Genomic DNA, 26,231 nt, shown 5'->3' on the forward strand with positions numbered 1-26,231 from the left:
CCTCTGCCTGCAAAACCAGACCTGCAGCTCTTCAAAAGCTCAGCAGCAGAAAAGGAGAAATCTGCTGGGGATCCCTTTGCTGCTGCTGCTGCTGCTGCAAAGACTCTGACAGGAACTTTCCTTCAGCCTCCTAAGCTGGCACTCAGCTGCCACACGCCGAGCTCACAGCTTGCTGCACAATTCCAAACACCAAAGGTTCCTTTCTCACTCACCGGAGGAGGAGCTGCTCGGAATCCACACATGAGGTGCCCTGCAACAGGAGAGGGAACATGAACCAGATGCTGTCAGGAAAAAACTGCCTGTGGTGGGAAATGCCACAGTGCAAGGCAACCCCGAGAGAGCATTTTGCTTTCCCAGCGTCCCTCCAGGAGCCACAGTCCCTTCCCACAGCAAGAGAACAGCACAAAATGCTGGGCTGTGTCAGTTCTTGGCTGGACAGGGAGTTCCCGGCTCTGCTGCCACAGACTCCCCGCTGGAGGGAACAGAACCCCCCAGGGCTCATTGCAAATGCTGTGCACGCCCCGCTGGCTGCAGACACCCCCTTTTTCAGCTGCAGCTGCTGGCAGGAGCTCTCCCAAAGCAATGGTGCCTTCATGGCCATTTGGTTACAAAGTCAGCTCGGGTCCAGAGGAAGAACAGAAAGCACACAGCAAGCCCAAAGCCACAGCACCGAGAGAAAACCTCGACTTACGTGCCAAGTGGGTTAAAAAATAGCCCGAATAAGCCACAGAGTACAGCGTGCAAACTGCAGCAGCCACGTGCTGGATCATTTTGGCTGCGCTGCACACGCCTGCAGACTGCAGCCCTGCAAGCACACAAGGACACCCGTCAGGGCTGGGCTGGTGCTGAGAATGCCTCGGGCAGGAGGATCCTCCGGCAAGGAGCAGTGCCCAGAGCCACTGGGGACACTGAGGCCTCCGTGTCCCACAGCCACGGGAGCACCTCGGGGACGTGGCAGTGCTCCTGTGACATCACAGCAGCAGCTCACGCAGAAACCGCCCGGAAGGTTCTCCTGGGTCACAAAGGAGCACAAAGAACCCTCCCAGGGCACAGCCTATTGCCCAAAGGCTCCAGGAGGAGCTCTGAAAATGCAGCAAACAGGGACACCCCATAGCCCAGCCTGAACACTGAGGAGGAACAAGGACGGGAGCACAGCAGAGGAAACAGGACCTTTAGTCACTGCTACTTCTGACTAAAGCCAGCAAGCCGTGTTCCCGCGGGGATCTTTGTTCTTGCTCTAAAAACAAGCAAGGTGCTGCACTCTAAATATACAGAAGGCAGGAACTGGGCAGGAGGTGGGATTAGGAAGGAGGAGGAGGAAGATGAGGATGAGGAGCAGGAAAAGGAGGAGAAACAGGAGGTTCCAGTGCCCCCTGAGGCCGCAGCACCCTTGGCCCCGGGACCATCGCCCCCAGCTCATGCTGCAGGTGAGAGGGGAAGGCGAGCTCGCCCCAAATCTATCGGGGGGTCCCTGAGAGGGTTTTTTTATTGGGGTGTGTTTGGAGCTTGCAGATTGTGGAATTCAGCCCCAGATGTTGTCTGGGAGGCCCAAATAAACCCCGTGAGGTTTTTTTCTCTCTGTGTGTGTAGGTTTGGATCTTGCAGGACCGCAAAGCTGAGCCCCCTGGGGGATCTTTGGGAGTCCATGTGGCCCTTGCCCAGTGTCACCAGGGGGAGGACATTGGTCCTGGGGACCCCCGGGGGAGCAGAGGAGGGGAACCCCTGGGACCCCCGGAGTGGGGAGAGCAGAGAGGGGCGATCCTGGAGCTGGGGGACCCCCGGCTGGCTGGAAAGGGGAGGAGCCTGGAGAGGAGGAACCCCTGGGACACCTGGGATCTCAGAGTAGAGCATCAGGGGAAAAGGGACCCCATGGAGCCCCAACAGCCCCTGGATCATCCCTAAGCAGGACACCTGAGAACGGGGAACCCCTGGAGCCATTGGACCCCCATCATCCCAAGGAAAGGAAACCTCTGGAACCCCAAAAGTGGCGAGATCAGAGATAGGGAACTCCTGGGAGAGTTGTTTTGGGCTAAACCTTGATACTGTGGAGATTTTCATGGACACAAGAGTCCTGCTGAGTTCTAGGGATGGACTTGGGTAGGAGGAGCCTCCAGTCCAAGGCAGTCTCACCTTGGTTTTCCCCAAACCAGGATTTTTCATTCCCAGGGTGTGGCTGGATGGCAGAGGAGGAAAAGCCCCGGAGATGCTGCAGGAGGAGGAGCTGCAAACCCAGCCCAGGGAGCCAAGTGATTGGGATTTTTCACAATTATGGTAGCACAGGATGGTTTCTAACACCTCTCTGCCGGGGCCTGAGGAGAGTCAGGGTGAGGAAGACGGGTCCTGCCCTATTTAGGCAGCCTCGCTCTGTTCCCCTGGTGTGTGACCACAGACACAGGTTATGATCCATGGGCAGAAGGAGACAATAAAACAAAGAACAGGGAAAGGATTCCCTAAAACCGCGGTAATTAGCCCCTGAGACTAAAGTGTACAGGAAGAACCGAGACCCAAGGACAAAGGACAGGTGAGTATTTGTTGGGATGGGGCGGATAAGGGGGGAATGAATGTGTGTGACAGAGGCTGCTGGGTACCCCAGACTTGCCAAGTGATTGCTGCAGCCTCTCATGCTGCTTTTCGTCTTTTTCGTGGGAAAAGCGGCCAGTAAAGAGACCAAGGGAGTGATAAAAAAGAGAGAATCCCCCCCGGGGAAACTGGGACCAGGTCTTAGGAAGAAGAGAAACCCCGTGGAGAGAAGAAGCCGAGGGTTTCCTGGCCACTGTTATAACCCATCCAAATTAAGTACCTGCAGGAAAAAGGGGGAAAATTATTAGATTGCAAAGAACTTAAGAAAAAGTAGTAATACAAAAACCATAGAATATCCAAAAGGAGAGAGATGGATTTGTTTTACATTTAATCTTAAGAACATAGTCCAAAATCCAGTAAAAAACAAATAGTAAACAAAGAAACAAAAAAAAGTAAAACCAACACAACAGTCTAACTCTTTATTAACCCCCAATTATATATTAAATCATATTATAAGTCTCCAAACAGTTATAAGGAAGATAACAAACAAAGCTACTCAAACATTAGAATTAATATTAAGTCAAGAAAACCAAACAAAAACTGCACTGTATTAAAATATGTTAGCTTTAAGCTATTTATTAGCTAGAAAAAAGAGTATACAAATTATTAAAAATAGATAGCAATAGGGAAGTCATCCAAGAAAAGAAAAAAAAAAAAAAAGATATATTAAAAAAATTATGACCCAGGTATCAGTCCAAAAATGAGAAAATAATGTTAAAAACTAGAAGTGGGGTAATGTATTATGAATGAAATAGTAGAAAAAATTAAAATTCTTCCTTTTATGTGTTACAAGTGTTTTAATGTTTCTTCTTTGTTTAATCCCATGTTTTATTAGATTACCAACGGAGTCCAAAGAATACAAGTAAATAAAAAATATTGCTCAAGCCAAATGACTTATAAAAAATAAGAAGAAAGATTGTGAAAAATGCATATTTTATGATTGGCTTTTCACAAATATTACAAGTAATATTATATGTGTAATGTTAGCAAGTTATGCTGTATTCATTCACTTAAGTAGTGTGTGAAATAAATTAATTGTGTAAGTTTCAGGTTCCAACATAATGTCAAAATAGAGACTATGTATGTGGTGGGAGGTTTTTTTTTTTTAGAATGAGATACTCGCTTCGAGGAACACCTAGATCATTAAAAAAAAAATAGTTTTGTTATCAAAATAAATTAATTTCTCCAAGCCCTACTTAGATTCGAAGATGCCTTAAGAATTAAAAAAACCAGTTAACATACAACAGTTTTTATTTTAAATAGAATGTATGCATAACCATGAAAGATATAGGAATATGAAACCAGCTATTGCTTTTAAAGCTATTCCTTTGTCCAAAAAGAATGCTTTTCATAACTTAGTGTCCAAGAGCATCCAGACGTCAGTAATTCTTTGCTTTTATTGTCTTATAATTATCCCAACTGTAAACTGTACTAATTTATTCGCATTATTATTTTTATAACAATTTTATTATTATGAAAGTTAAAAAATTTTAAAAACTCAGTAATTAGCGTTTTTCACAACGGCGATGCCTGAGAGGAGCTGTGAGCCCGCGGGCAGAGGGGCCCCGCTGGAGCAGCCTGTCCTGGCAGGACTGAGGCCGTGGCACAGTGACCCACGCTGCAGCACTCGGAGGGGGCTGTGCCCAGGGGATGGACTCCGCTCCGAGAAGTTCCTGGAGAAGTCTCGGCCGGGAGAGAGCGCAGGGTGCAGCAGGGAACGACTCCTGTCCCTGAGCAGAGGGAGAAGCCCCGGGGGATGAGCTGAGCATGGCCCCATTCCCTGTCTCCTGCCCTGCCGGGGGAGGAGGTGCAGCTGGGAGCAGGGAGGCGTGGGGAAAGCTGCATTTAAGGCTCTGCACTGACTTCTCCTTCTCCTGCTCCGAGTCTTTGGAGTTTTCTGCCAGAAATCTCTCCCCTGCCCCACCCACCCACAGGGCTTCGGGCAGGTTTCCCTTTTCGGGGGAAATCAAAGCGAAGCACTGATGCGCTAACGAGGGGCAGGAGAAGTGAGGCTCCTGGGCTTCCCGCAGAGGCGGAGGCACGGGAGGCGCAGGGCCGGGAAAGCCGTGGCGGGAGGCGCGGAGAAGTTTGTTTGTGTGGGCAGCTCAATCCCGGCTCGGCCCGGGCCCGTGCCGGGGCTGTTCCTCATCTCCGGCTTTCCCCTCACGCAGCCCGGGGGCGCCGAGAGCGCGGGGCGAGGCGGGGCCGTGCGCAGAGCCCGCCCCGAGCTCGCTGCCATTGGCCGCCGGTGCCGTCAGTCGCGGTTGCGGCGCGCTGATTGGTGGGAGCGGGGCGCGGCGCGGCCCCGGCGGCGGGCTGAGGGCGGCCGTGGCCGCGCAGCGCCGCCATTGGCCGAGCGGCTGTGCGGGCCCGGCAGCGGCGGCAGCGGCCGGAGCGCGGTGAGGCGGCGGCGGCGGAGCTCGGAGGCGGCCCCGGCGCAGGTGGGAGCCGCGCTGGGCTCTGCGGGGGCTCGGGGCTGGCTGCGGGCGGAGGGGGCGGCAGGGGGCTCCGGCGGCTCGCCGGTGCCGTGTCCGGCCCGTGCCGGCCCCGGGCCGAGGGCGCTGCGGGAGCGGCTGCCCGCGGTCTCCTTCCCGCCGGGGCCGGGCAGGAGCCGCTGCCGGAGCAGCGCTGGCTCGGCCCGGCTGCTGTGGGTAGGACAGAGGGGCTGCCCCGCGGCCGGGAGCGGGCGGGGAAATTCCCGTCGCCGGAGGTTCGTGTGCCCGGCGGAGAGCGAGGAGTCCTGTCAAAGTGACTTTATTGCCGAGCAGGGGCAGAGGCCGTGGGGCATTTGCCGTGCGCTCTCTGCCGTGGCTGTAGTCCGCAGCCTCCTTTTTATCCTTATTTTCCCGGCCGATCTCCCTCTGCCTTTGCCCACCGGCTGAGTTCCTTGGAAGGTTCCGACTTCCCGATGCGCCTGGAGCCTGTCCTCGTTAATGTGCACCCTCCTTTTGTAGAACAGCCGATATTCATGGCCCTGTTAAGTCTTTGTTCTTCTCCTCGAAGTTCAGGAATGTAGCGGGACTTTGAGCAGCTGTCTGGGTCAATTTGAAACATTTATTGGAACTGATGGTTTCTCCTTCTTTATCTACAAGTGCCTGGCCCTATCTCCAGGTAGATTCACTCCTTGACTCTGTTTTGTTCTTCCCGGGTCCTCTTTGGTTTTGGGATTATTCTCGGTGCTCTCATTCCCTGTCCTTTTGTCGCCGTTTGTGGATCAGGAGGCCTGGCTGCCACCTGCATGCCCTGGCTCAGCTGCTGGATGAGCTGCACTGCCAAGGTGGGGAGCATGGTAAAAAGATGAGAGTTGCTGCAGCACAGAAGAGGAAAAGCAGCATTCGTTTGACCCCTGGTGTGCCAGGGAGCCACGAAAGCATGTCCCATTCCCATCCTTTCCATGTTTGGACCAATACATAAACTGCTCTCCTATTTCCTTTCTAATCTTTTTTAGCAGTTTTCTCGTCATCTTTTTGCCAACAGCAGTTTGAGCCATTTAGTTTTCCACAAACTCCTGTTTTTTCTGCTGACAGATAATCTGATCCCATTCCCTGGTGAAATGTTGTGTTCCTCGTTTCAGTGGCTTGGTCGGCAGGAAGGTCAGGAGCTGGAGCTGTCTGGTTGGTTCTTATTTGGAGGACAGCTTGTAATCTAATGATGCCATTGAAATGAAAAAATGGGTTCTCTGTCTCGTGATATGAATTTGTGAGAAACGCCAATCACTTGGTTTTTAAAATGTTAGAAGTTTAATACTAGTAAAATGGTTATAAAAGTAGGAATACAATTAGACTAATAAAAATTTAGAGTTAGGACAATTGCAAGACATTAAAAAGCAAAGACTTGCAGATGTCCAGATGCTCTCTTGGGCACTTAAGCCACAACAAGCATACCTTGTGAATAAAGGAATCACCCCTAAAAAAATACACTGCTGCATATTCTTATATCCTTCATGGTTATGCATACATTTTATTTAAAACAAGAAACTCTGTCTGTTGTATGTCAGCTGTTTTTTTTAATCCCCACGGCATCCTCCAGTCTGAGCATGGCCTGAAGAAATTAGCTTCTTCTAGTAAGAAATCCAGAAATTGCTCTTCTCTGGAGAATTTAGGTGTTCCTTGAGTGAATTTAGGTGTTCTCATTCCTTAACTCCCCCCCCCCACACACACATGCATATTTTCTCTTTTAACTGCTAAAGCTTAATTTTATCTACAAAGCTACGTTTACCATACTATTAAAATGTTCATACAGCACAAGTTATCATTATAACATAATACATGTAGTAACTATCTGCACAGAGCCATATAACATGCATTTTTCACAAAATCATTTTGGTTCCCAGGGGCTGGTCCATGGTGTTGTAGGATTTGTTCTGGTGGCCGTTCATCTTTTCCCCATGTTTGGGCGCTCCCTCAAGCTGGGGCTGCATCAATTGACCATTTTTTTTCTTACTCCTTCATCATATACTTGAATTCCAACTGATTTCCCTGAACTTGTTATAGCAAAACCCCCAGTGCTCTGATACACCCTGTACAGCACAGACAGTGGCAGCAGATGTTGGAGTGGGCAGAGGGATGATCCCCCCCTTATTTTAGTGAAGTTTTCACAACATTCTCCATTTGCTGTTTCCCTTTGCAGCTTCAGCCATTTCTGTTGCAGAGTCAGAGATCCTCAGCATGGGCTCTGCCTTCAGCTGTGCAGATTCCATCCGTGCAAGCAGGCAGAGCTTGGGGTGAGGGGCAGAGGGAATCAGCCAATTCCTGCCCCAGGCAAGAAGAGCCAGGTACATTGTCCCCAGTTTGCCCCAGCAGTGTTAATTTGCATTTCTGAAGCTCCTCCTGGGTGCCTGGAATGCAGCTTCTCTTCCACAGCAGCCTTCAGCAGCCTCAGTTGTGCCCCCCCCACAACCTGCTGCTTTTTTTTTTTTCCTTCAAATCATCTATTTATTGTTCATGAGTTAAAGGGTCACCTTTAAATCTCATCTAGTTTTGATAATTTTGAAAAACTCTAATCACTTGGTTTTTAAAATTTTAAAAGTTTAATAATAATAAAATGGTTATAAAAATAATAATACAATTAGAGTTAGGACAATTACAAGACAAAAAGCGCAAAGAATTACGGATGTCCAGATGCTCTCAGACCCTAAGTCAAGAAAAGCATGACTTGTGAACAAAGGAATCACCCTTAAACCAAGACACTTGTTGTATAGTCATACATCCTATTCTAAACAAGAAACTCTGTTGTATGTCAACTGTTCCCTTTAATCCACTGGCATCTTCAAGTCTGAGCAAGGCCTGAAGAAATTAGCTTCTCCTGATAAGAAGCCATAAATTCCTCTCCTTTGGAAGATTTAGGTGTTCTTCGAAGTGAGTATCTCATTCCTAAAAAGAAAACTCCCCCCACATACATAATCTCTATTTTAACATTATGTTGTAACCTAAAACTACACTTAACACAATACCTAAGGGAATTAATACAGCATAACTTTCTAACATTACACATTCAATATTCATGGTAACATTTGCGAAAAGCCAATCATAATCCCACAATCCCACCTCTTACTGCTCAAGCCAAATGATTTATAAAGAATATTTCCTGTCCTCTTGCATTCTTTGGACTCTGTTAGTAATCAAATAAAACATGGGATTAAACAAAGAAGAAATATCAAAACACTTGTAACACATAAAAGGAAGAATCCTAATTTCTTCCACCATCCCATTCTCAATACATTACCCCACTTGCTAGTTTTTAACGTTATTTTCCCATTTTTGGACTGATACCTGGGTCATAATTTTTTTCTGATATCCTTTGTTTTTTCCAGGATGACATCCTCATTGCCATCTATTTTCAACAATCTGTACACCCCATTCTTTAGCCAATAAATAGCGTAAAGCCAACCTATTTTAATGCACTGCAGGTGATGTTTGGCTTTGCAGACTCAATATTAATTCCAATGCCTGAGCAGCTTTGTTTATTATCTTCTCTATAACTGCTTGGAGTCATTTAATATGACTCAGGATATAATTTGGGGTTAACACAGAGCTAGACTGCTGTGCTTGTTTTACCTTTTTTTTTACTACTTATCTCTTTACTGAATCTTGGACTATATTTCTAAGATCAAATGTAAAACAAATGCATCTCTCTCCTTTTGGACATTCCATGCCCCAAGTATTACTACTTTTTCCTAAGTTCTTTGTAATGTGATAATTTTCCCCCTTTTTCCTGCAGGTACTTAATTTGGATGGGTTATAACAGTGGCTGTTGACATGGGTGTGTGTACCAAAAAGGAACTTTGGTTTCTTTCCATGTGATACTTTCTGTAGCACTTGTGACACGATCTTGCTGCTATCTCAGAAGGGAAAAGACAACAAATGAGAGACAGAAACAGGAATGACAGAGGTCTGGCATGGCTTATACCTCCACCTCCCCTGCCTGTGGGGTTGCTGCCCACAGCAGGTACGTGTGATCTTCTCGCTGGTGAGTACAGTGCTCAATCCAGGCTTGCCCTCTGTTTCCCTTGTCACTCCTTTTTTACTCATTTCCAGGCAAATTGTTTTTGACACCTTTTAACTGTGGTTTTCCACCATTCCTCAGGTATCTCTCAGTCCACAGGCATTGATAATCCCCATCTACAAAAGCAATTTATTACTTCAGTTTTTGAGGTCTTTCTGTATAGGGGATTGATTCAGTACTCAATATTTCTTGCCACAAGAACATAGATTTTGTGAGCTACAATGCCAATTATTCTCATAATTTAAACATTCACTTATAACCCAGCTGCCATGTCCAATATGGGGATGAATCAAATAAAGTATACAGCATAGTATTAATGGCAATTTCCCTTCTTGCCTGTACAAGCCACAGGCTAAGGCCAGACTATAAGAACTCTTTGACTCAAACACTCCCGATCCTCCTGTTTGAAGTGGCAGTGTTCCTCTGCCAAGGAGGTGTCGGAGGCGTCTCAGGGCTTATTCAGGCAGGGCTTAGAACCAGTGATGCAAGCTTTGCCTTATTTCTCAGTTAGGTGTTATTCTTTGTACCTGCCTTGGATCATGTTGGTCTTCCCAAACCATTACCACCCAGTCCTGGTTGAAAGTTAATTTGGTATCACCCGGTTTAGATGTGATAGTCCATTCCTCACGTTTCTTCACAAATTCTTTTATTTTGCTGGCATGAATTCACCCTCTTTTCCATGGTTGGGGTTGCTGCTTTAGTAGTACCTGGAAAGGACTTCTTAATAACACAGTGTTAAAAGAAAAGAAAAACAATACTGCATTAACTTTCACCATTAGTTTTCTTCAAAACTTTCTGGGTTTAACTAAAAACTTTTTCTATAGCTGCTTCTTCTTCTTGTATCCAGCTGTGCTAATTGCTGCAGAGGCCAATTCTTCTTCTTGTGAGCTATAATTAGTTAAATAAAAAAAAGACTAGCCCAAATTTAACACAAGATGTATCACATCTCTTGGTTTTTTGCTTTTTAGGCAACATCCAACTGTTTTAGTCTTACAGCCCCATTCTTCAAAACAAAAGCCTCCTTTCCTTAACAACAAAAATCAGAAGGAAAAAAAAGAAGTCTTGTTTAAGAAAATAAAGCACATTGTGAGAGTTAGCTATCTCTGCTTTGATCTTATCTCTATTGGTGGTCCAGCTCTCCCTCTTTTTCACAGCTTTGCCTTTGACTGTACTTCCTCACTCCCCTCCCCTTGTTGTCACTCTGTCTAGCAGGAATGGGGGAGAACTTACAAATAGCAACGGTATGGGGACTTTGGGGATTATTTCACTCTCCCTCTTTCTCTCTCTTTCCCTTTCTCTCTCTTTTTCTCTCTTCTTCTCTCTTTTTCTCTCTTCTTCTCTCTTTTTCTCTCTTTTTCTCTCTTTTTCTCTCTTCTCTCTTTTTCTCTCTTTTTCTCTCTTCTCTCTTCTCTCTTCTTCTCTCTTCTTCTCTCTTCTTCTCTCTTCTTCTCTCTTCTTCTCTCTTCTTCTCTCTTTCTTCTTCTCTCTTCTTCTCTCTTCTCCCTTTCTCTCTCTTTCGCTTTCTTTTTCTCTCTTCACATTTCAACATCCACATTCCAATATCAGTCCACTTTCTAACATTAGTCCTACATCCTGGAGAGGTGAGTCTGCCAATCACCTCTCCCTCCTTTTCCAACTTCCTTACAAATTTAATTACTTTTGTTATGCGTGTTCTGCAGGCCTTTAATTCACGGCACCCTCCACCAAGGGCTACCAGCTACCCACAGCTGACAGTGCTAAAACTAAAGACTTATTTTGCTGTCACAATTTTCCATTCACAAGCTTGAAAGGGTTGTAGGAACAAGGTAAACAAAAACTTACTTCTGAAGTGATCTTGCCTGCAATAAAAAATTTAAGGCAATGCTTGTTAGTGCAATATAATTTGCAAAGAAGCCAAGGTTTGATTTGGGAAGGGCATCTGAGGACACAGAGCATGAGTTTTGCAAATCTATAATTTGAAGAGGGAATAGACAAAATGTGGATACAGTGGGGGAGACAGCAAGTAAGGAATTTATCTCTGCAATACTCTCTTTTTGACTGCCAGGAGACACTCTCTGAAGAGGTTCTTACAGTACAAACAATAACTGGATGGGAAGAGGCACTCTTGAATTTAAGCTTTGGTGTCAAAGTAGGAAACTGCCCCTGAGCACTGCAGTGCTGGAGCACCCTGCCTGCAAACTCACCAGAGGCAAGCCACTGCTGCCACGCTGCAGGGCTGCCTGCAGCACAGAGGGAACCATGGCCCAGCCCTCCCTGCAGGCCTGGGTAATCCACACAAGGAATCACAATTGCTTCATAGCTCTCTAACTCATCAAAGAAATAGGAAACTGTAGTAAACAGAGATCTCCCTCACCATCTTTTTCATATGTGTGTGTCACACACCCACTGTGATGCTGGAAGTAACAAATTGTTTACATTAGAAGATACTGAAACTTTTTCTTCATCTAGCTTTGTAGTTTCCCTTTTCTATATGTAGCAACCTCCCATTCTGGGAAAAAATGAGCCCTATTTTTTTACAAGTGTTTTGTATGCACAATTTTATTTGCTGTTCTAGATACACTGCAAGTAGTTAGCACTTCCAGAAAAACTAGCAAACAAACAAAACAAAAAAAACGAAGAAAGCAAAACACATTTGGGTACATGAAAAAGGACTGGTTGGAAGGAAAATTGTTTCTCATTGACCTGCCAAGCAGCTGGTGTTACCTTTAGTTTAACTTTACACACTGAGAACACTTGATTGAACAGCCTACATTGACTCAAATTAATAGCAGGTTTTGCTATGTCACAGCTGTAAACTAGTTTTTCAATCCTAGAGTACAGTAAGTTATGTATTTCAAGATAAAAATCACAATGCAAATTGGAAGAAATTTAGTACTGCATGAGGTGTGCACACAATTAATTTACCTCTAGAAGTCAGTTTATGACTTTCCTCTACCAGGATTGCAGTAGCTGCTATAGCTTGAATATACACTGGCCAGCCTTGATTTACTGGATCCCACATCTTTGATAAATAAGCCATGGGTCTCTTTACTCCTCCCCACTCTTGAAACAAAACCCTATGAGCTACCCCTTTTTTTTCATTTACATACAAATGAAAGGGTTTTGCTAGTGAAGGTGAGCTTAAAGTTGATATTGGGGCTAGTTTTAACTTCTTTTTTCTTAGTTTTTCATTATCCTTTTTGATCCATTTTATATCATCTCCCTCTGTCAGTTTTTTTTATTCAAAAATTTTACTGTCTGTGTATATCCTTCAATTGACAATCTATAATATCCCAATAATCTGAGTATCTTTCTGATTTCCCCCTTTGAAGAGGGAGGGGGAAGGGATAGAATCCCTGTGTTTCAGTCTGGGTTGAGCTTCCAACTACCCTTACTAAGCAAGTGTCCAAGATATTTTACCTCTGATTCTACAAATTGCAGCTTCCCTTTTGATACCCTTAATCCTTTTTCCCCAAGAAAATTCAAAAGCTTTATAGTAGCCTCTCTAACTTCAGCTTCAGCTTCCCCAGAAAGTAAAAGATCATCTATACATTAAATAACTTGTATTCCAGGGGGGTGGGGAAAGTTTGTAGTATTGTTTCTAAAGCTTGTCCAAATAAGTCTGGGGATTCTGTAAGCCCCTGTGGTAGTTTTGTCCATCTTAATTGCTGTTTTCTCCAGTTAGTGGGTCCTTCCATTCAAAAGCAAAGATAACTTGCTCTCCTGGGCTAATGGGCAAGCTCAAAAGGGATCTTTAAGGTCCACTACACTAAACCACTGATGCTGGGGAGGAACTTTACTGAAAAGAGTATAAGGATTTGGTACCACTGGATAGCGGGTCTGAGTTCTTTGTTAACCTCCCTTAAGGCTTGTACCAGTCTATAGCTCCCGTCAGGCTTCTTTACTGGGAGTATTGGGATATTATGGGGAGACATACAAGGTTCTAATGTCCATCCTTTATTAGTCCTTCTGTTACTGGCTTTAAACATTCCTGTCCTTCTAAAGATATAGGATACTGCTGTACACATATGGGACAATTTTTTTTCCTCAGTTGTAATCTTTATGGGGTCAATATTTAATCTTCCCCTATTTCCCTCCCCAGCCCAAACTTCCTTGTTAATTCTTCTTCCATCCTCCTGGCCTAGTTTTAAAAGTCTAGCTGTCATCTTCCCATCTTCTGGAACAACCCCTATTCCTAATTTCACTTGTAAATCTCGTCCCAATAAATTGCTACCTGCCCCTGGGACCAAGAAAACATCCCTCATCCAAAATCTAGTTTCTCCCTCTATTACCACATTTTTAATAATGGGTACTGTGGAACTCTCTCCTTCTGCTCCTGTTACTTTTACAGTATCTATGCTTACACTATAATCTTATGGAATATTTTACAGAAAAGTTATTTCTGCCCTTGTGTCTACCACAAACTCCAATTTTTCTTCTTGGGGAACGACTTTTAAAGCTATCATAGGCTTTACATGGTATCTGTCCCCTGAAAAAATAGAGCCTCTGACATCCTTATTCTTCTTCGGTGCCCATCTCTTTACAAATTCTCAGATCTGTTACCCTCTTAGGACAATCTCTCTTATAATGACCTTTGCCCTTACAGTAAAAGTAGACATTCTTACAATATTTCTGAAACTTTGCATTGGGATTTTATTCTTTCCTGTTCCCCTGTCTCTACCACTATCATATCTAGGAATAGGGCCTGTGGGTTTTTTATTGCTTTCTTGCAATCGTTTCCTTGCATGGTGACTGCCACAATCTTTGCTTTTAGTTTGGCTTTGGCTCAGACTTTCTGAGCTTCCTTTAATGAATCATCTAATAATCTGTCATGCCAATCTTCAATTTTTCCATTATCTGGCCAAGCACAAAGTTAATCCTTAACAAAGCTTTTTTCACATCAGTCTCAGGATCCACTCTGGAACACTGCCTCCTATTTCTCCCAAGTCTGTCCAACCACTCAGCCGGAGCCTCCCCCCTCCCCTGCTGTGCCCCAAAAGTCCCCTCAGGACTTTGCCCTCGAGATGCTGCCCCCCTATTCCCCCGACAATCAAATGTGATACTCATTCATATGTTTTCTCCCCTCCTCATAATTTTGACCCCACTCAGGAGGTGTGTTTGGCATTTGCCCTCCTCGGGGGGCCCTGTGGATTTTCTTTAGTCCAGACTTTTATGCCTGCAATTCTGATCATTTGCCTTTCTTCTTAAGAAAATAGTATCTTTATTATCGACCACATTTCTTCCCAAATATAAATGTTTGAACCTAAAAATTGGTCTAATTGTTCAGCAGTGCTTATGAGATCCTCCAAAATCCCTTTGATTTCCTTTTTAAAATTCCTGACCCCAGAAGAAGTCAAAGGAGCATTCACAAAGCCGGCTCCACGCCCTCCCATCGGGACCTCTCTTAGTGGAAATAGATCCATTCCTTTAGCCCAGTCTCTTTCTATAGCCTTTCTCCCGTGCTGTGAGGAAGAGTCCGGAGAATGTTGCCTCCTAACTGAACTCCCTGTGTTCCTGTAAGGGGCGTCCTCCAGACAGAAAGAGTTTCTCGGAGCTGGGGCTGCGGTTCCCGGGGAACGGAGCTCCGGGCAGGAAGGGGCTGAGGGCAGGGCCCAGCGCCCAGCCCTGGTCCTCCGAAGGCGGAGCCCGGGCAGGGTGTGCTGCCGGAGCCGCCGCAGGAGGGGCAGTGCCGGGGGCACCAGCCGGGAGCGGGATCGGCCCGCCCGCGGTTAGGGGCGGCTGGGCCGGTGCTCCCGGCAGAGGCAAAGCAGCAGCGGCGGTGCACAATTCTGCAGACAATGAGGCCACTCTGGCCACTGGGTGAAACATGTTGGCCCACGAATTCCTTTGGCATGGCCCTGTTGAACATTCCCCTACAATTCCAATTTCTTTTGTGAGTCTGAAGAGCCAGAGCTGAGGCATCAATATTTTTGGGTTTTCATTTTCTCAAGTTTTGCTCTCTTTCTCCTTTCCATAACACATCATGGAGGCTGTCTGGGGTCAAAAAGTCCTACAATGTTCTGGCTGGAACAGAGAATCCTCAATCCAGGCTGTGTAATTCCCTGTTAATCCTCAAAATTGTCTCAGCTCCTTTTTGGTCCTGGGAAATGTTACTTCTGAGATTGCCCAGACCCTCTCTGGATCAATGCACCTGGAATCTTCAGTCCCAGTATTTCCGAAATATTTAATATTTTTCTCCACCATTTGCGTTTTTTTTTTTTTTTTTTTTTTTTTTCCCAATACTCAAAAGATATGTTTAGCCAGGAAATTCAGCCATTTCATAGAGGCTTTGTCTACCACTTCTTCTTGTTCTCCTCATTGGAGCCATCTGATTCCCTGACTGGCAGGATAGGAGTGCTGTAGGGAGACATCCCTGGCTCCAAAAGCCCTGCCTTTAGCAGGCTCCATACCAGGCTGTGAGCCCTTCCTTCCCTCCCCTGGAACAGGGTGTTGCTTTTAGACACCACTTGTCCTGGTTGCTTCCAAGTAATTTCAAGAGGCTCTACATAAAATTTTCCTCTGGGGCTGCCCACACCTCTGGGTTCTCTTCAGCACAGGCCTTGCCAGACATTTGACACAAAGGTACAGCAGCAATAGCCTGTGTATCACCTTTTACAATATTACAATGCCACCATCAAATTCCTTCCTAGTTAATTACAATCAGAGTAGGAAGAAAAAGAAATTAGTTTATTTCAAACCTATCCCCCACAGCTCCTAATAGCGATTGAACAAATGATTGATACCAGTTCAGCTTTGCCATTTATTCCCTTAATAATGAAAACATTCCTTTACAATTTTCCCCCGTTAGGTGTAAGATTCCGAGTGGATGGAGAGGCCCCTGTGTCCATCAGGAGAGGCCTCCTCTGGATGCAGACCCAGCCTGAATGTTCTCCAGGGCTCCAGTGTGGTGGGTCCCCGGTGGGATGGAGCTCAGAGAGCCCTGCCAATCCATGTCCATGCAGGGGTGGACTTGCTCCTGCTGAGGGTGCTGCTGTCTGTGCTTGCAGTGTCCTTGTGGGCTGCAGCTGGAGCCCTGACTCCTTCCCAGGGGCTGTTTGGGTGGGCTCTGCCCTGGCCAGGAGGGCAATGCCTCTGCCAGGTGCTTGTGGCCGACCCCGTCATGCCCTGGGTGCTGGGGCCCCCTTGGGCCCTGGGGTTGATCCCTCAGGGGCTGTGGGAACTCTGCCATGGCCTTTGCCTTCAGCTTGGCCTTTTGCTCATCCCTTCTTGCCTTCAGCTGCTGTGCCCTTGTGCCCAAGTGCTGCAGGACTTCTTGTGCCACTCCTGCAGCCCCGGTCACTGCCTGTGGGTGCTCATCCTCTGAGAGCTGCTGAGCTTTCTGCAAAACCTTTCCTTTCTGCAGGGACCCAAAGCAAATCCTGAACAGCAAATCCTGATCCTTCCATGTGCACTCTGCATTTCCCAGCTGTTCCTTTGTTTTCCCCGTTGTGCTCAGGGTCCCTGCCCAGCCCGTGTGGCAGAGCCGGTGCCTGTCCTGCCGCAGTGTCCAAAGGCGGCCCCCCCGGCGGGCAGGGCCGGCAGCTCCCCGGGGCCGGGCAGCGGCCGGGGCGTCCCGCAGCCTCCCGGGGGCCGGGGGCCACTGCCGGCCCTGCCCGGGGCTGGTGGGGTCAGGCAGCGCCCGGCGCTGAGCCCCGGCTGCCCCACAGCCCCGGCCCGGCCCCGCAGCTCCCCACAGGCCCCAGCCCGTGCTCCCGGTGCCGCACCTCTGCGCCCGGTGCTGCCGCTGCCACCGCAGAGAAACCCCTGGCATCCTGACCTCCTGCTTTTCCTCTCCTGGAAACCGGGGATGGAAAGGATCTGGATCAGCTGGCAAATGTGAGTATAAGACCCTGCTGGAAAACATCCCAATCCTGAGTATTTTTCTGTTCCTCCTCTTTGCCATCATCCTTTTTCTTACCACACAGATTCCTCCTGCTGCTTCTTGCCTGAGCCATATTGCTGCACACTCCCCTTCACCTGATTCCTTCCCAGCATACCAACACCATCTATGCCCTGTTGTCCAAATCCCTTCTCCCCTTCCCTCATTGCCCCACGGGGTGTCCATGTCCTTAATTACCTCTGGGGGAATGTGCAAACTACCTCAACATTCTCCCAGGGGACCCTTCAGAGACAATTTGGGATCATCATCCCTTTGGCCAGGACCCCTCCCTGGCTTTTCCTTTTCTCCCCTCCATGGGTGCTCTGCCATGTTCACTTCCCAAAGATCCCAGGGCACTCACTGATGAGATTTTCAGTGCTCTCTCTCTGATGACTCTTCACAGACCCCCCTGATGTGTCACTGGTCTGTCTCCTGGTCACTCCCGGGTCCCCAGTCAATCCCCGGTGCTGCCGCCAGCCAAGGGAGCCGATCACCCAAAGTGGGTGAGGCACCTTCAGCTGCACTCCCTGCCCGCCGCCCCGGATGGTGGAAGGAATTTGGGATGAACCCCTGGGTTTGCAGGAAAATTGACATCAGCAGAGGATTCTGTCCACAAAGAATACAGAGGAGTACTGTAAAAGTAATTTCATCCCTAAAAATGGGAGAGGCCAAGGGATATTCCCCATGTGATCTCTCCAATTGTTGGAGGACACAGCCTCCTTTTCATCCTAATTCTCCTGGCCTCATCTCCCTCTGCTTTCCCCATTGGCTGAAGTACTTGAGAGCTAGACTTCCCGATCCACCTACTACATACCCACCTTTATATGCTCCCTGCTTTTGTATAGCAGATGATATTCATGGCTCTGTTAAGTCTTTGTTCCTCTGGAAGTTCATGAATAGAGCAGGACCTTGGCTGAGCAGCAGCTTGCGTCATCAATTAATAACATTTTCTGAAACTGATGGCTTCTCCTGTCACTTCCTTATGTACAGGTCCCTGGCCCTATCTCCGAGCAGATTCACAGCATCTGTTTGTAAAGACACTTTCCTGTTGTTCCTTGCATGGGGTCCCCCGTTTGTGGGACATCCCCCCTGGAGCAGGGTGTCCCCTCTGTGCTGCAGCCCCAGGGCTCGGGCAGAGCTCAGCCAATCAGAGCCCGCGGCGCTGATGACTCACCAGTTGCCAGGCAGACTCGCAGCTCCCCGCGTTCCCCACCTGGACCCACCTGCGCCCCCCCTCGGCCCCATGGCCCCGCGAGGGGAATTTGGGGAGGTGGGAGTGGGGCAGCGCCAAGGCCGGGCCCCCCCGCGCTGTCCTGGCGGGAGCGGCTGCAGTGGGGACCGAGTGCGGGCGGGAGCGGCCGAGAGCCCAGCGCTGCCCCAGCCCGGCCTGCCCCAGCTCCATCCCTGCCCCTGCGCTGGGATGCTGTGGGTGTGGGGGGAAGAGGGAGCCGGCAGTGGGTGCTGGGCCTGGAGGCAGGAGGAGAAGGGAAGGAGAAGCAGGCTTGAGGAACAGAATGGTCAAACGATGCAGGTGGCAGGAGAGTGTGGGATTGTGCAGGAGAAGGAGGAATAGCAGGAGGAAGAGGAGTGTGAGGAAGAATAGGGACACAGGAGGAGGAGGAGCAGAAACAAGGATCACCACAAGGTTCCATCCCTCCTTGTATCTATAGCCTCCCCTCAGCCCCAGGAGCATTGCCACCCCACATGCAGCACGTGACTGTTGAGGGGTTCCACGATTTTCACAGGGGTGAATCATGGCATTCCTCAGCTTTATTGGGTTAAATGTTGGTGATTTTTTTTTTTTTTAGGGGCTGAATCTTTATGTTTTGGAGGAATTTTTTGCTGAATCTTGATGTTTGGGGAGGTTTTGATCTGTGTCTTAAAGTTTGGAGGATTTTTATGCTGAACCTTGGTGTTTTAGAGGTTCTTATAGACACATGATGCCCAATGACTTTGTGAGATGAAGTGGGGACAGGAGGAACTCCCAGTCCAAGATGCTCTGTTCTTTTTTTTTTCCCCCAGACCAGGATTTTTCATTCCCGGGGAGGAATGAAAATGGAGGAAATGGAGGAGGAGGAAAAGCCCTGGAGATCCCGCACAAGGAGTGGCAGCAAACCCAGCCCAGGGAGCTGTGGGGAGGAAAGAGCCCCCCTGAGCCAGGAAGGCGGGCAGAGATCCAGCCAGAGCTCAGAGCTGGTGGAGAAACCTCGTGGCAGGGAGAAGCCCCACAAGTGCTTGGAATGTGGGAAGGGTTTCAGGCGGAGCTTGGATCTGATCCAGCACCAGGTGATCCACACTAGGGAACGGCCCTACGAGTGTGAGGAATGTGGGAAGCGTTTCCGCTGGAGCTCCAACCTGAGACATCACCAGAGGATCCACACCGGGGAGAGGCCCTTTGAGTGTGGGGAGTGTGGGAGGAGCTTCAACCGGAACTCCATTCTGATCCAACATCAGAGAATCCACACTGGGGAAAAGCCCTTTGAGTGTGGGGAATGTGGGAAGAGCTTCAGGCAGAGCTCTGACCTGAGGAGACATGAGAGGATCCACACTGGAGAAAAGCCCTACGAGTGTGGGGTGTGTGGGATGAGCTTCAGCCTCAACTCCCAGCTTACGGAACACAAAAAGATCCATACTGGGGAAAAGCCCTACAAGTGTGGGGAATGTGGGAAGAGTTTCAGAGAAAGCTCAGCCCTGATTCGGTACCAGGTGATCCACACTGGGGAATGGCCCTACACCTGCTTGGAATGTGGGAAGAGCTATGGGTGGCGCTCAGACCTGAGAAAGCACCAGCGCATCCACAGCGGGGAGAAGCCCTACGAGTGTCCCCAGTGTGGGAAGAGGTTTCAGATCAGCTCCAGTCTCCTCGTACATCAGCGGAGTCACACAGAGGAGAGGCCCTTCCTCTGCCCCGACTGCGGGAAGGGCTTCAAGCACAACTCCCACCTCACCGTGCACCGGCGCATCCACACCGGGGAGAGGCCCTACGAGTGTGGGAAGTGTGGGAAGAGCTTCTCACAGAGATCAGCCTTGATCAAACACCAAAGGAGGCGCCACTAAGGGGGGAAGCCCTGTGAGTTCCCCAAGGGTGGGAAGAGCTTCTTATGCTCCTCCCAGCTCCATTCCCTATGGGAGGATCCACGTTGGATGATCCTCAGTGACCTTCATTGGGTGGTCTTGGTGATCTATGGGCCTGGTCATCTGTGTTGGGAAGACACTTGGCTGGGAGGCTCCTCATCTTCCTCATTCCCTGTGGGCACCTAGATAAACCCAGTGGCAGGAACATCCACTCGGGCACAGACCAACAATGGGAATTCCTTGGGGAGAGCAGATTTAATGACTTCCAACTCCATAAAATCTTTTGCACTCAATCCTATCTTCTGGTGGCATCAAGGAATACTGAATGGTCTTGGAGGTATGTCCTAGGTTGACTATATGATGCTTGTATCTCCAGTTGTTTGTTGTGTTTATGGTGAATTATAATTTTTGCACCTTTAAGACTTGTTCCGAGAGCAAAGGAGGGAGAGAAGGGCAGAGTTTATTTTCAGAAACTGCACTCACTCCTCCACATTCCTGCTCCTGGGCCAGGTTGTCTGCAGATGGACAGACAGAGGTACAGATCTCTCCTTTGCTGTTAATTAGTTTTAGCTAGCTGTGGCAGAGAAGTTCCCTGGACTGTGGCTGTTTTTCCCTTTTCTTTGGACCTGTTTAAACCTGCTCTGGCATGAACACCCAGAAGAGCACCGGCAGCTCACACCTGTGGCCCAGCGGGCCAGGCCTGGACTGTGGCATTTCCAGCACCGGAGGGACTGATAAGAGACTGAGTGAGCTGAGCTACAACCCACGGAGGGACTTCCTGAGTTTGTCTCTCTTTTAGAGCAGCAAGAGGTTTTATTGTTTAATATTGCTTAAGTTTTATTCTTTAAAAAATAGTTTTTTCCAGTGTTCTCCAAGGAGATATTTTTCCCAAACTGGCTTGGGGAGGAGCCAATTGAATCTGCTTTCCAGAGGAATCCCCTTGGAGGTTCTCTCCCAAATTTGCTCTGAACCAGGACAAGGTCTTTTCCAACTTCAGGGATTCCACGATTTTGATTTCCTATTGCCCAAGGGTGTCTTCTGCAGCCAGATGGTGGAAAAACTGGGGAAAAGACCAAGATTTTGGAGACAATGGGGTAGAAACTCCACCAAAAAGGTTCTTCCCTCCACCCAAGCACGTGGATCCTCAGCTGGCATGGACATGGAAGTCTTTTTCTTTTGGCCTTGATTTTGTTTTCATTTCTCTTTATCCCTTTAAAATATCCAATATTGAAGTAAAAATAGACATTGAACTAAGTTAGTGGATGTGGTCATGGTAGGACACAGACATGGTGGGACACGTGTAAGAATGTGCCCTCTGTTGACAGAGTAGACAAGTTACCTTTTGTTCCCTTAAAAAGGACAAAAGGCCAGGTGTTTCTCTCCTCAATTTGGTTGAAAGACACCTCATAGGACCTCTGGGACTTCACCTCAAACTTAAGGGTAGCTAATTGGACAGGAGCCAAAAAGTCCCACCTAAGCAATTCCCTAGAAAAGAAGAGAACAAAATAAGTTAATTGCTTTTGTGAAGTGTTTTAGCAAGAGCAAGAACCTCTTACCCTGACTTGGCTTTTCTCTGTAAAAAGCTTTTTTATTTTTGCCTTTTATTAAAACTTTTTATTCCCAACACTGTCACATGAGCCATCCTGCTTGTTTTATGCCACCTGAGGTAGCTGAGCTATCAAGGGTATAATGCTTATCTCTGAGAGCTTATAAGACCAGGCTCAAAAAGAGAAAAAGCATTAGACATGGAGAGTGACATGGGCACGCATGGACATGGAGGGGGACAGGGCCATCCCTAGGAACATGGGGAGACACAGGCATGGATGGAGACATGGGGGACAGTGACAGGGATGGAAACATGGTGGGGAGACAGCCATGGGTGAGGACATGGAGGGACATGGCCAGTGACAAGTGGGGACATGGCCATGGCCGGTGCCATGGGAGGAACTTGCAGGGGATGTGGGGGATGCTGGGTTTGAGGGAGTTGAGGGTTCCTGGGCAGGACTTGGACCTTGCTGAGGCCTTTGGGGAGCCGAGGCCGAGTGGCTCCGGCTGCGCTGGGAGAACCTGGTGGAGGTTCTGGGGCAGCTGCTCAAGGACCCCTGACCTGGAGCCCCAGCTGGGCATTGGGCTCCTGGAAGGGGATGAACGTCCTTGTCCCTAGGAGGGAAATCCCAACACCCCCAGGGTGTCGGGAACAGCTGAGGGGCCACAACAGGGAGGGGAAAGCCCAACAGAGCTGTCCTCCTCCTAAGCTACATCCTAAAAGTCCCAAAACTCAGGGATTCCTCCCAGGAAAAAGCTGCCAGGAGCTGCCTGAATTGAGGGAAAGGGGGGATGTGATCCCCAAACTGAACAGGAGGGGCCTGGATCCCCAAATCCAAGCCCAGGGGTGAGAGGTAGAGCTGGAGGCACAATGGGGAAGGGGTGGGAAAGCAGGGGAAAAGAGGATTCTGACCAGGAGAGGAATGGGACCCTCAGATTGAGTTGGGAGGGGTCTTTGGGTTGGGGGAACAATGGGAGTGGGGAGGGAAGGGTGGGGATGGGATCAAAAATGGGTGGTTCCATGGGGATCCCTTAGTGTCCCCATCACTTGATCCCTGGAGTGATTTCTGTGAGGCTCTGGGAGGGGGGAATGGATCTGCACTGGGTGGGTCCCCAAGCCCCCTGCCCATACCTGGGGGGCTCATGGGAGGTTCCCTCTACCCAAACGCTGGTGCTGCAGCCATGGGGGAGAGGTGGGTAGGAAAGGGGGATCTGGGGTGATCAGGGAGGAGGAGCAGTAGGAAGAGGAGAGAGAGATGAGGAGGAGGTTAGGGAAAAGAAGGAACAGGAACAGGAGGAGGAAGAGGAGGAACCGCAGCAGATCCACACGGTTTGCCTGCCCTTCTGCTGAGTCTGCAGCTCCCCTGGTCATGGCAGCATTTACTCCCCCAGATCCTGCAGGTAAGTGGGGAGGGGGAGCTCACCCAAATCCATTGGGGGATTTCTGGGAGTTTTTTTTGCAGGGAAAGGGATATTTGGATCTTGCATTGCCCCAAAGGTGAGACGCAGATGCCCCTTTGGAGACTTGTGAAGGGTTCCTGTAGCGATCTCTGTACTGGCTGGGGCAGTGGTAACAGTTTGGGGGGGACATTGGTTTTGGGGTTCCAATTGGCATCGGAGTGGGGAGAGCAGCAATGGCCAATCCTGGAGCTGGGGGATCCCAGCAGCCTGGAGGAGTGGGGGACTCTGGAGATGAGCAGAGTCTGGGCCCATCCAACTGTGAACAGGGTGGTGACTTCTCGAGCTGGACTTGGGCAGCAGGACCAAGGTGCTCACCCTTTGTTTTTCCCCCAAGCCAGGATTTGTCCATCTGTCCTGGGTTGTAAGATAAGCTTGTATTCTATTTGCCATCTGTTGAAGGCAAACCTGTTGGACTGGTTTTGTTATCTTTTCCAAGAACCGGTTTTGCTCCTAAGAGGTTTGTTAGTGGGCCATTGACTGATTCAATGCAGGGCTGGTAACATAACACCATCCTATTGTGAGATGTTCCACCCAGAGGGGGGAAGCCAAGCACTCTTTTATTGGATATAAGGGGGTACCTTTTTGGGGACAGAGCAGCTCTTTACTTTGGGGGATTGCCAGAGAAGCAGCTCGCTCTCTCTCTCTTCGCGGGATTCCCAGAGAAGCAGCTCTATCTCTCTTCTTCACGGGATCTCGCAGCAAAACAGCCGGGGAGGCGGCGGCGGCGGAGCTCGGAGGCAACCCCGGCGCAGATGAAGACCGTCCCCACTGCCACCAGATCTCCAGAGGAAAAGTATACCCTTCTAAAGATCATCACTGCAGCTGCAATTCATCAACCACTGCAAGGGGAGTAATCGTCCCAGCAGGACTGCTACTGGCACCCCGAATCCTCAGGTTCTGGACTTTTTCACTGGTTTTGTTTGTACCGATTGCATTTGCCTTTTTAAATTGTTGTCTAGTTTTCTCCTAGTAAGGAATTGTTACTCCCATTCCCATATCTTTGCCTGAGAGCCTTTTGATTTAAAACTCCTAGTAATTCGGAGGGAGGGGGTTTACCTTCTCCATTGCAGAGGAGGCTTTAGCCCTCCTTCGCAGATTCCTGTCTTGTCGAACTTAGACAGATTTTGGCTCATCAACGTGGGGCTCGAGGGCATTGAGAGGGAAAAAGGATTAACAGTTCTTAAGTAATTTGGATTTTTGTTGCGTGTAAAAACATCTTCAGCATCACCATGTGGTCTAGTTTACCTTGGTTTGGGTGGCATGTGATCGTAGCTATACTTTTCCCATTTGCAGACCCTTATCTAAAAATGGGTCCTATAACTAAGGCTACCGTGTCTGTTATCAAGTTTGGCTTCTGGGTTAATTGGGTGAGGAATTCATGGATCTTTAATTTCCTCTGGAAGGCAGGTACATGGATTCATAGCTATCACACGTTAACTGTATGTTTTTGGGGTTACTTTAATAACGGTACCTACTGCGAGGAAATAGCACCTGGGCAAACTTTCTCCCAACCTTTTAACCATCTTTTTGGGTCTGCTCCACCAGTTCTCAAAGGGTTAAGATCCTTTCTAAGTGCTAATGATACCATACAATGGGTGGTGTTGCTGATAGTCCTGTTATATTTAGCATTCAGAGATAAGGGAAGATTAACCTGGATAACTACCCTCACACCTACACCACAGACTCGAGATGCTGCTGCTCCAGAGCCTGACCCTGCCCCACAGCCCACCTCAGAAATGAACCGCCCAGATTGGGTGAGGGTTCTGGTTAAGGAGATACGAGAGATGCTGAAGGAGTGCATTTCCCCAGCTGGTGAGAAACCGGCCCTTTGCCTTGAGGAGGGACAGTCTAATAGTACAGCTGTGGAACCCACAGATGTTACAACTGTCCAGGTTCCAGCTGAACCACAAAGGCAGTCACGGTCAGCAGCAGTTGCCCCGGTAGAAACAAGGAAGTCTAAGGTAAAAGCAGAGCACCCTGCAGATAGGGACACGAATGGAGGAACCTCACAACCCACAGGGGAGCCAGAGATTGCTATCATCACCGAGTCCCTGACGTACGAAAGTCTTCGTAATCTGCATAAAGACATTGTGCGACGAGGGCGTGAGGCTTATGCTACCTGGCTACTCCGGGTTTGGGATCTTATGGGTACAGGCGTGCAGCTGGACGGTGGTGAGGCAAGGAACTTGGGACCCTTGACCCAGGACTCGGGTATAAATCAGGTTTTTGTAAGGGAACCAGGGTCCCTTTCTCTCTGGGAGCAGCTCTTAATGAGTGTCAGGGAGAGGTTTGTCCACAGAGAGAGAATGCAAGAGCACCATCATAGAATGCGCTGGAAGACCCTCAAGGAAGGGATCCAACAGCTGAGGGAAGTGGCAGTATTGGAGGTACTCTTTGGGAGGGATGGACGACACAATAATGACCCTGACAAGGTCAGGTGTACGGGACAAATGCTGTGGAGTCTGGCAAATCTTGGGCCATCTCAATACACCACCTTCATTGCAACAATCAATGCTGACGCCCACCGGGAGACAATAGGTTCTGTTGCCAACAAACTTAGGAATTATGAGAGTATGATTAATGGCCCAATGCAGGCTCATATCTCAGCTGTGCTTAAGGAGTTTAAAGAGGAGATGAGGGAGGAGATAAGGAAGGTTAATACAGCACCCGTGAGAGTCACAGGCCCCAGAATCAGCGCCCAACAATCCCCAGCTAGAGAGAGAGGGTACACCCCAAGGGCTAATCTGTGGTTCTTCCTGCGTGACCATGGGGAAGACATGGGGAGGTGGGATGGGAAACCCACTTCTGTCCTGGCAGCATGGGTGTCTTGGTTTGACAAGACAGGAGTCTGTGAAAGAGGGCAAAGCCTCCTGTGCAATGGAGAATGGCAAACCCCCCTCCCTCTGAATTACCAGGATCTTTAAATTAAAAGGCTCTCAGGCAAAGATATGGGAATGGGAGTAACAATTCTTTACTAGGAGAAAACTAGACAACAATTTAAAAAGGCAAATGCAATCGGTACAAACAAAACCAGTGAAAAAGTCCAGAACCTGAGGATTCGGGGTGCCAGTAGCAGTCCTGCTGGGACGATTGCTCCCTTTGCAGTGGTTGATGAATTGCAGCTGCAGTGGTGATCTTTAGAAGGGTATAGTTTTCCTCTGGAGATCTGGTGGCAGTGGGGCCGGTCTTCCTGTGCGCCGGGGTTGCC

The 26,231-nt window shown here is 48.6% G+C and overlaps 1 protein-coding gene across 1 annotated transcript in view; it reads left to right on the forward strand.

Annotated features, from left to right (window-relative positions):
• The window catches only part of LOC144247940 (uncharacterized), a gene marked incomplete at its 5' end in the record, with an annotated part of 684,260 nt that extends 664,261 nt beyond the window's left edge, over positions 1-19,999 (forward strand). Inside the window, 2 exon segments of the mRNA XM_077789686.1 lie at positions 19,159-19,648; positions 19,727-19,999. Of these exon segments, the coding sequence (XP_077645812.1) occupies positions 19,159-19,648; positions 19,727-19,999 (763 nt within the window).
• Between the last annotated feature and the right edge of the window lie 6,232 nt (positions 20,000-26,231).

Source organism: Lonchura striata, chromosome 36, assembly GCF_046129695.1.
Source record: "Lonchura striata isolate bLonStr1 chromosome 36, bLonStr1.mat, whole genome shotgun sequence".
Taxonomy (NCBI): domain Eukaryota; kingdom Metazoa; phylum Chordata; class Aves; order Passeriformes; family Estrildidae; genus Lonchura; species Lonchura striata.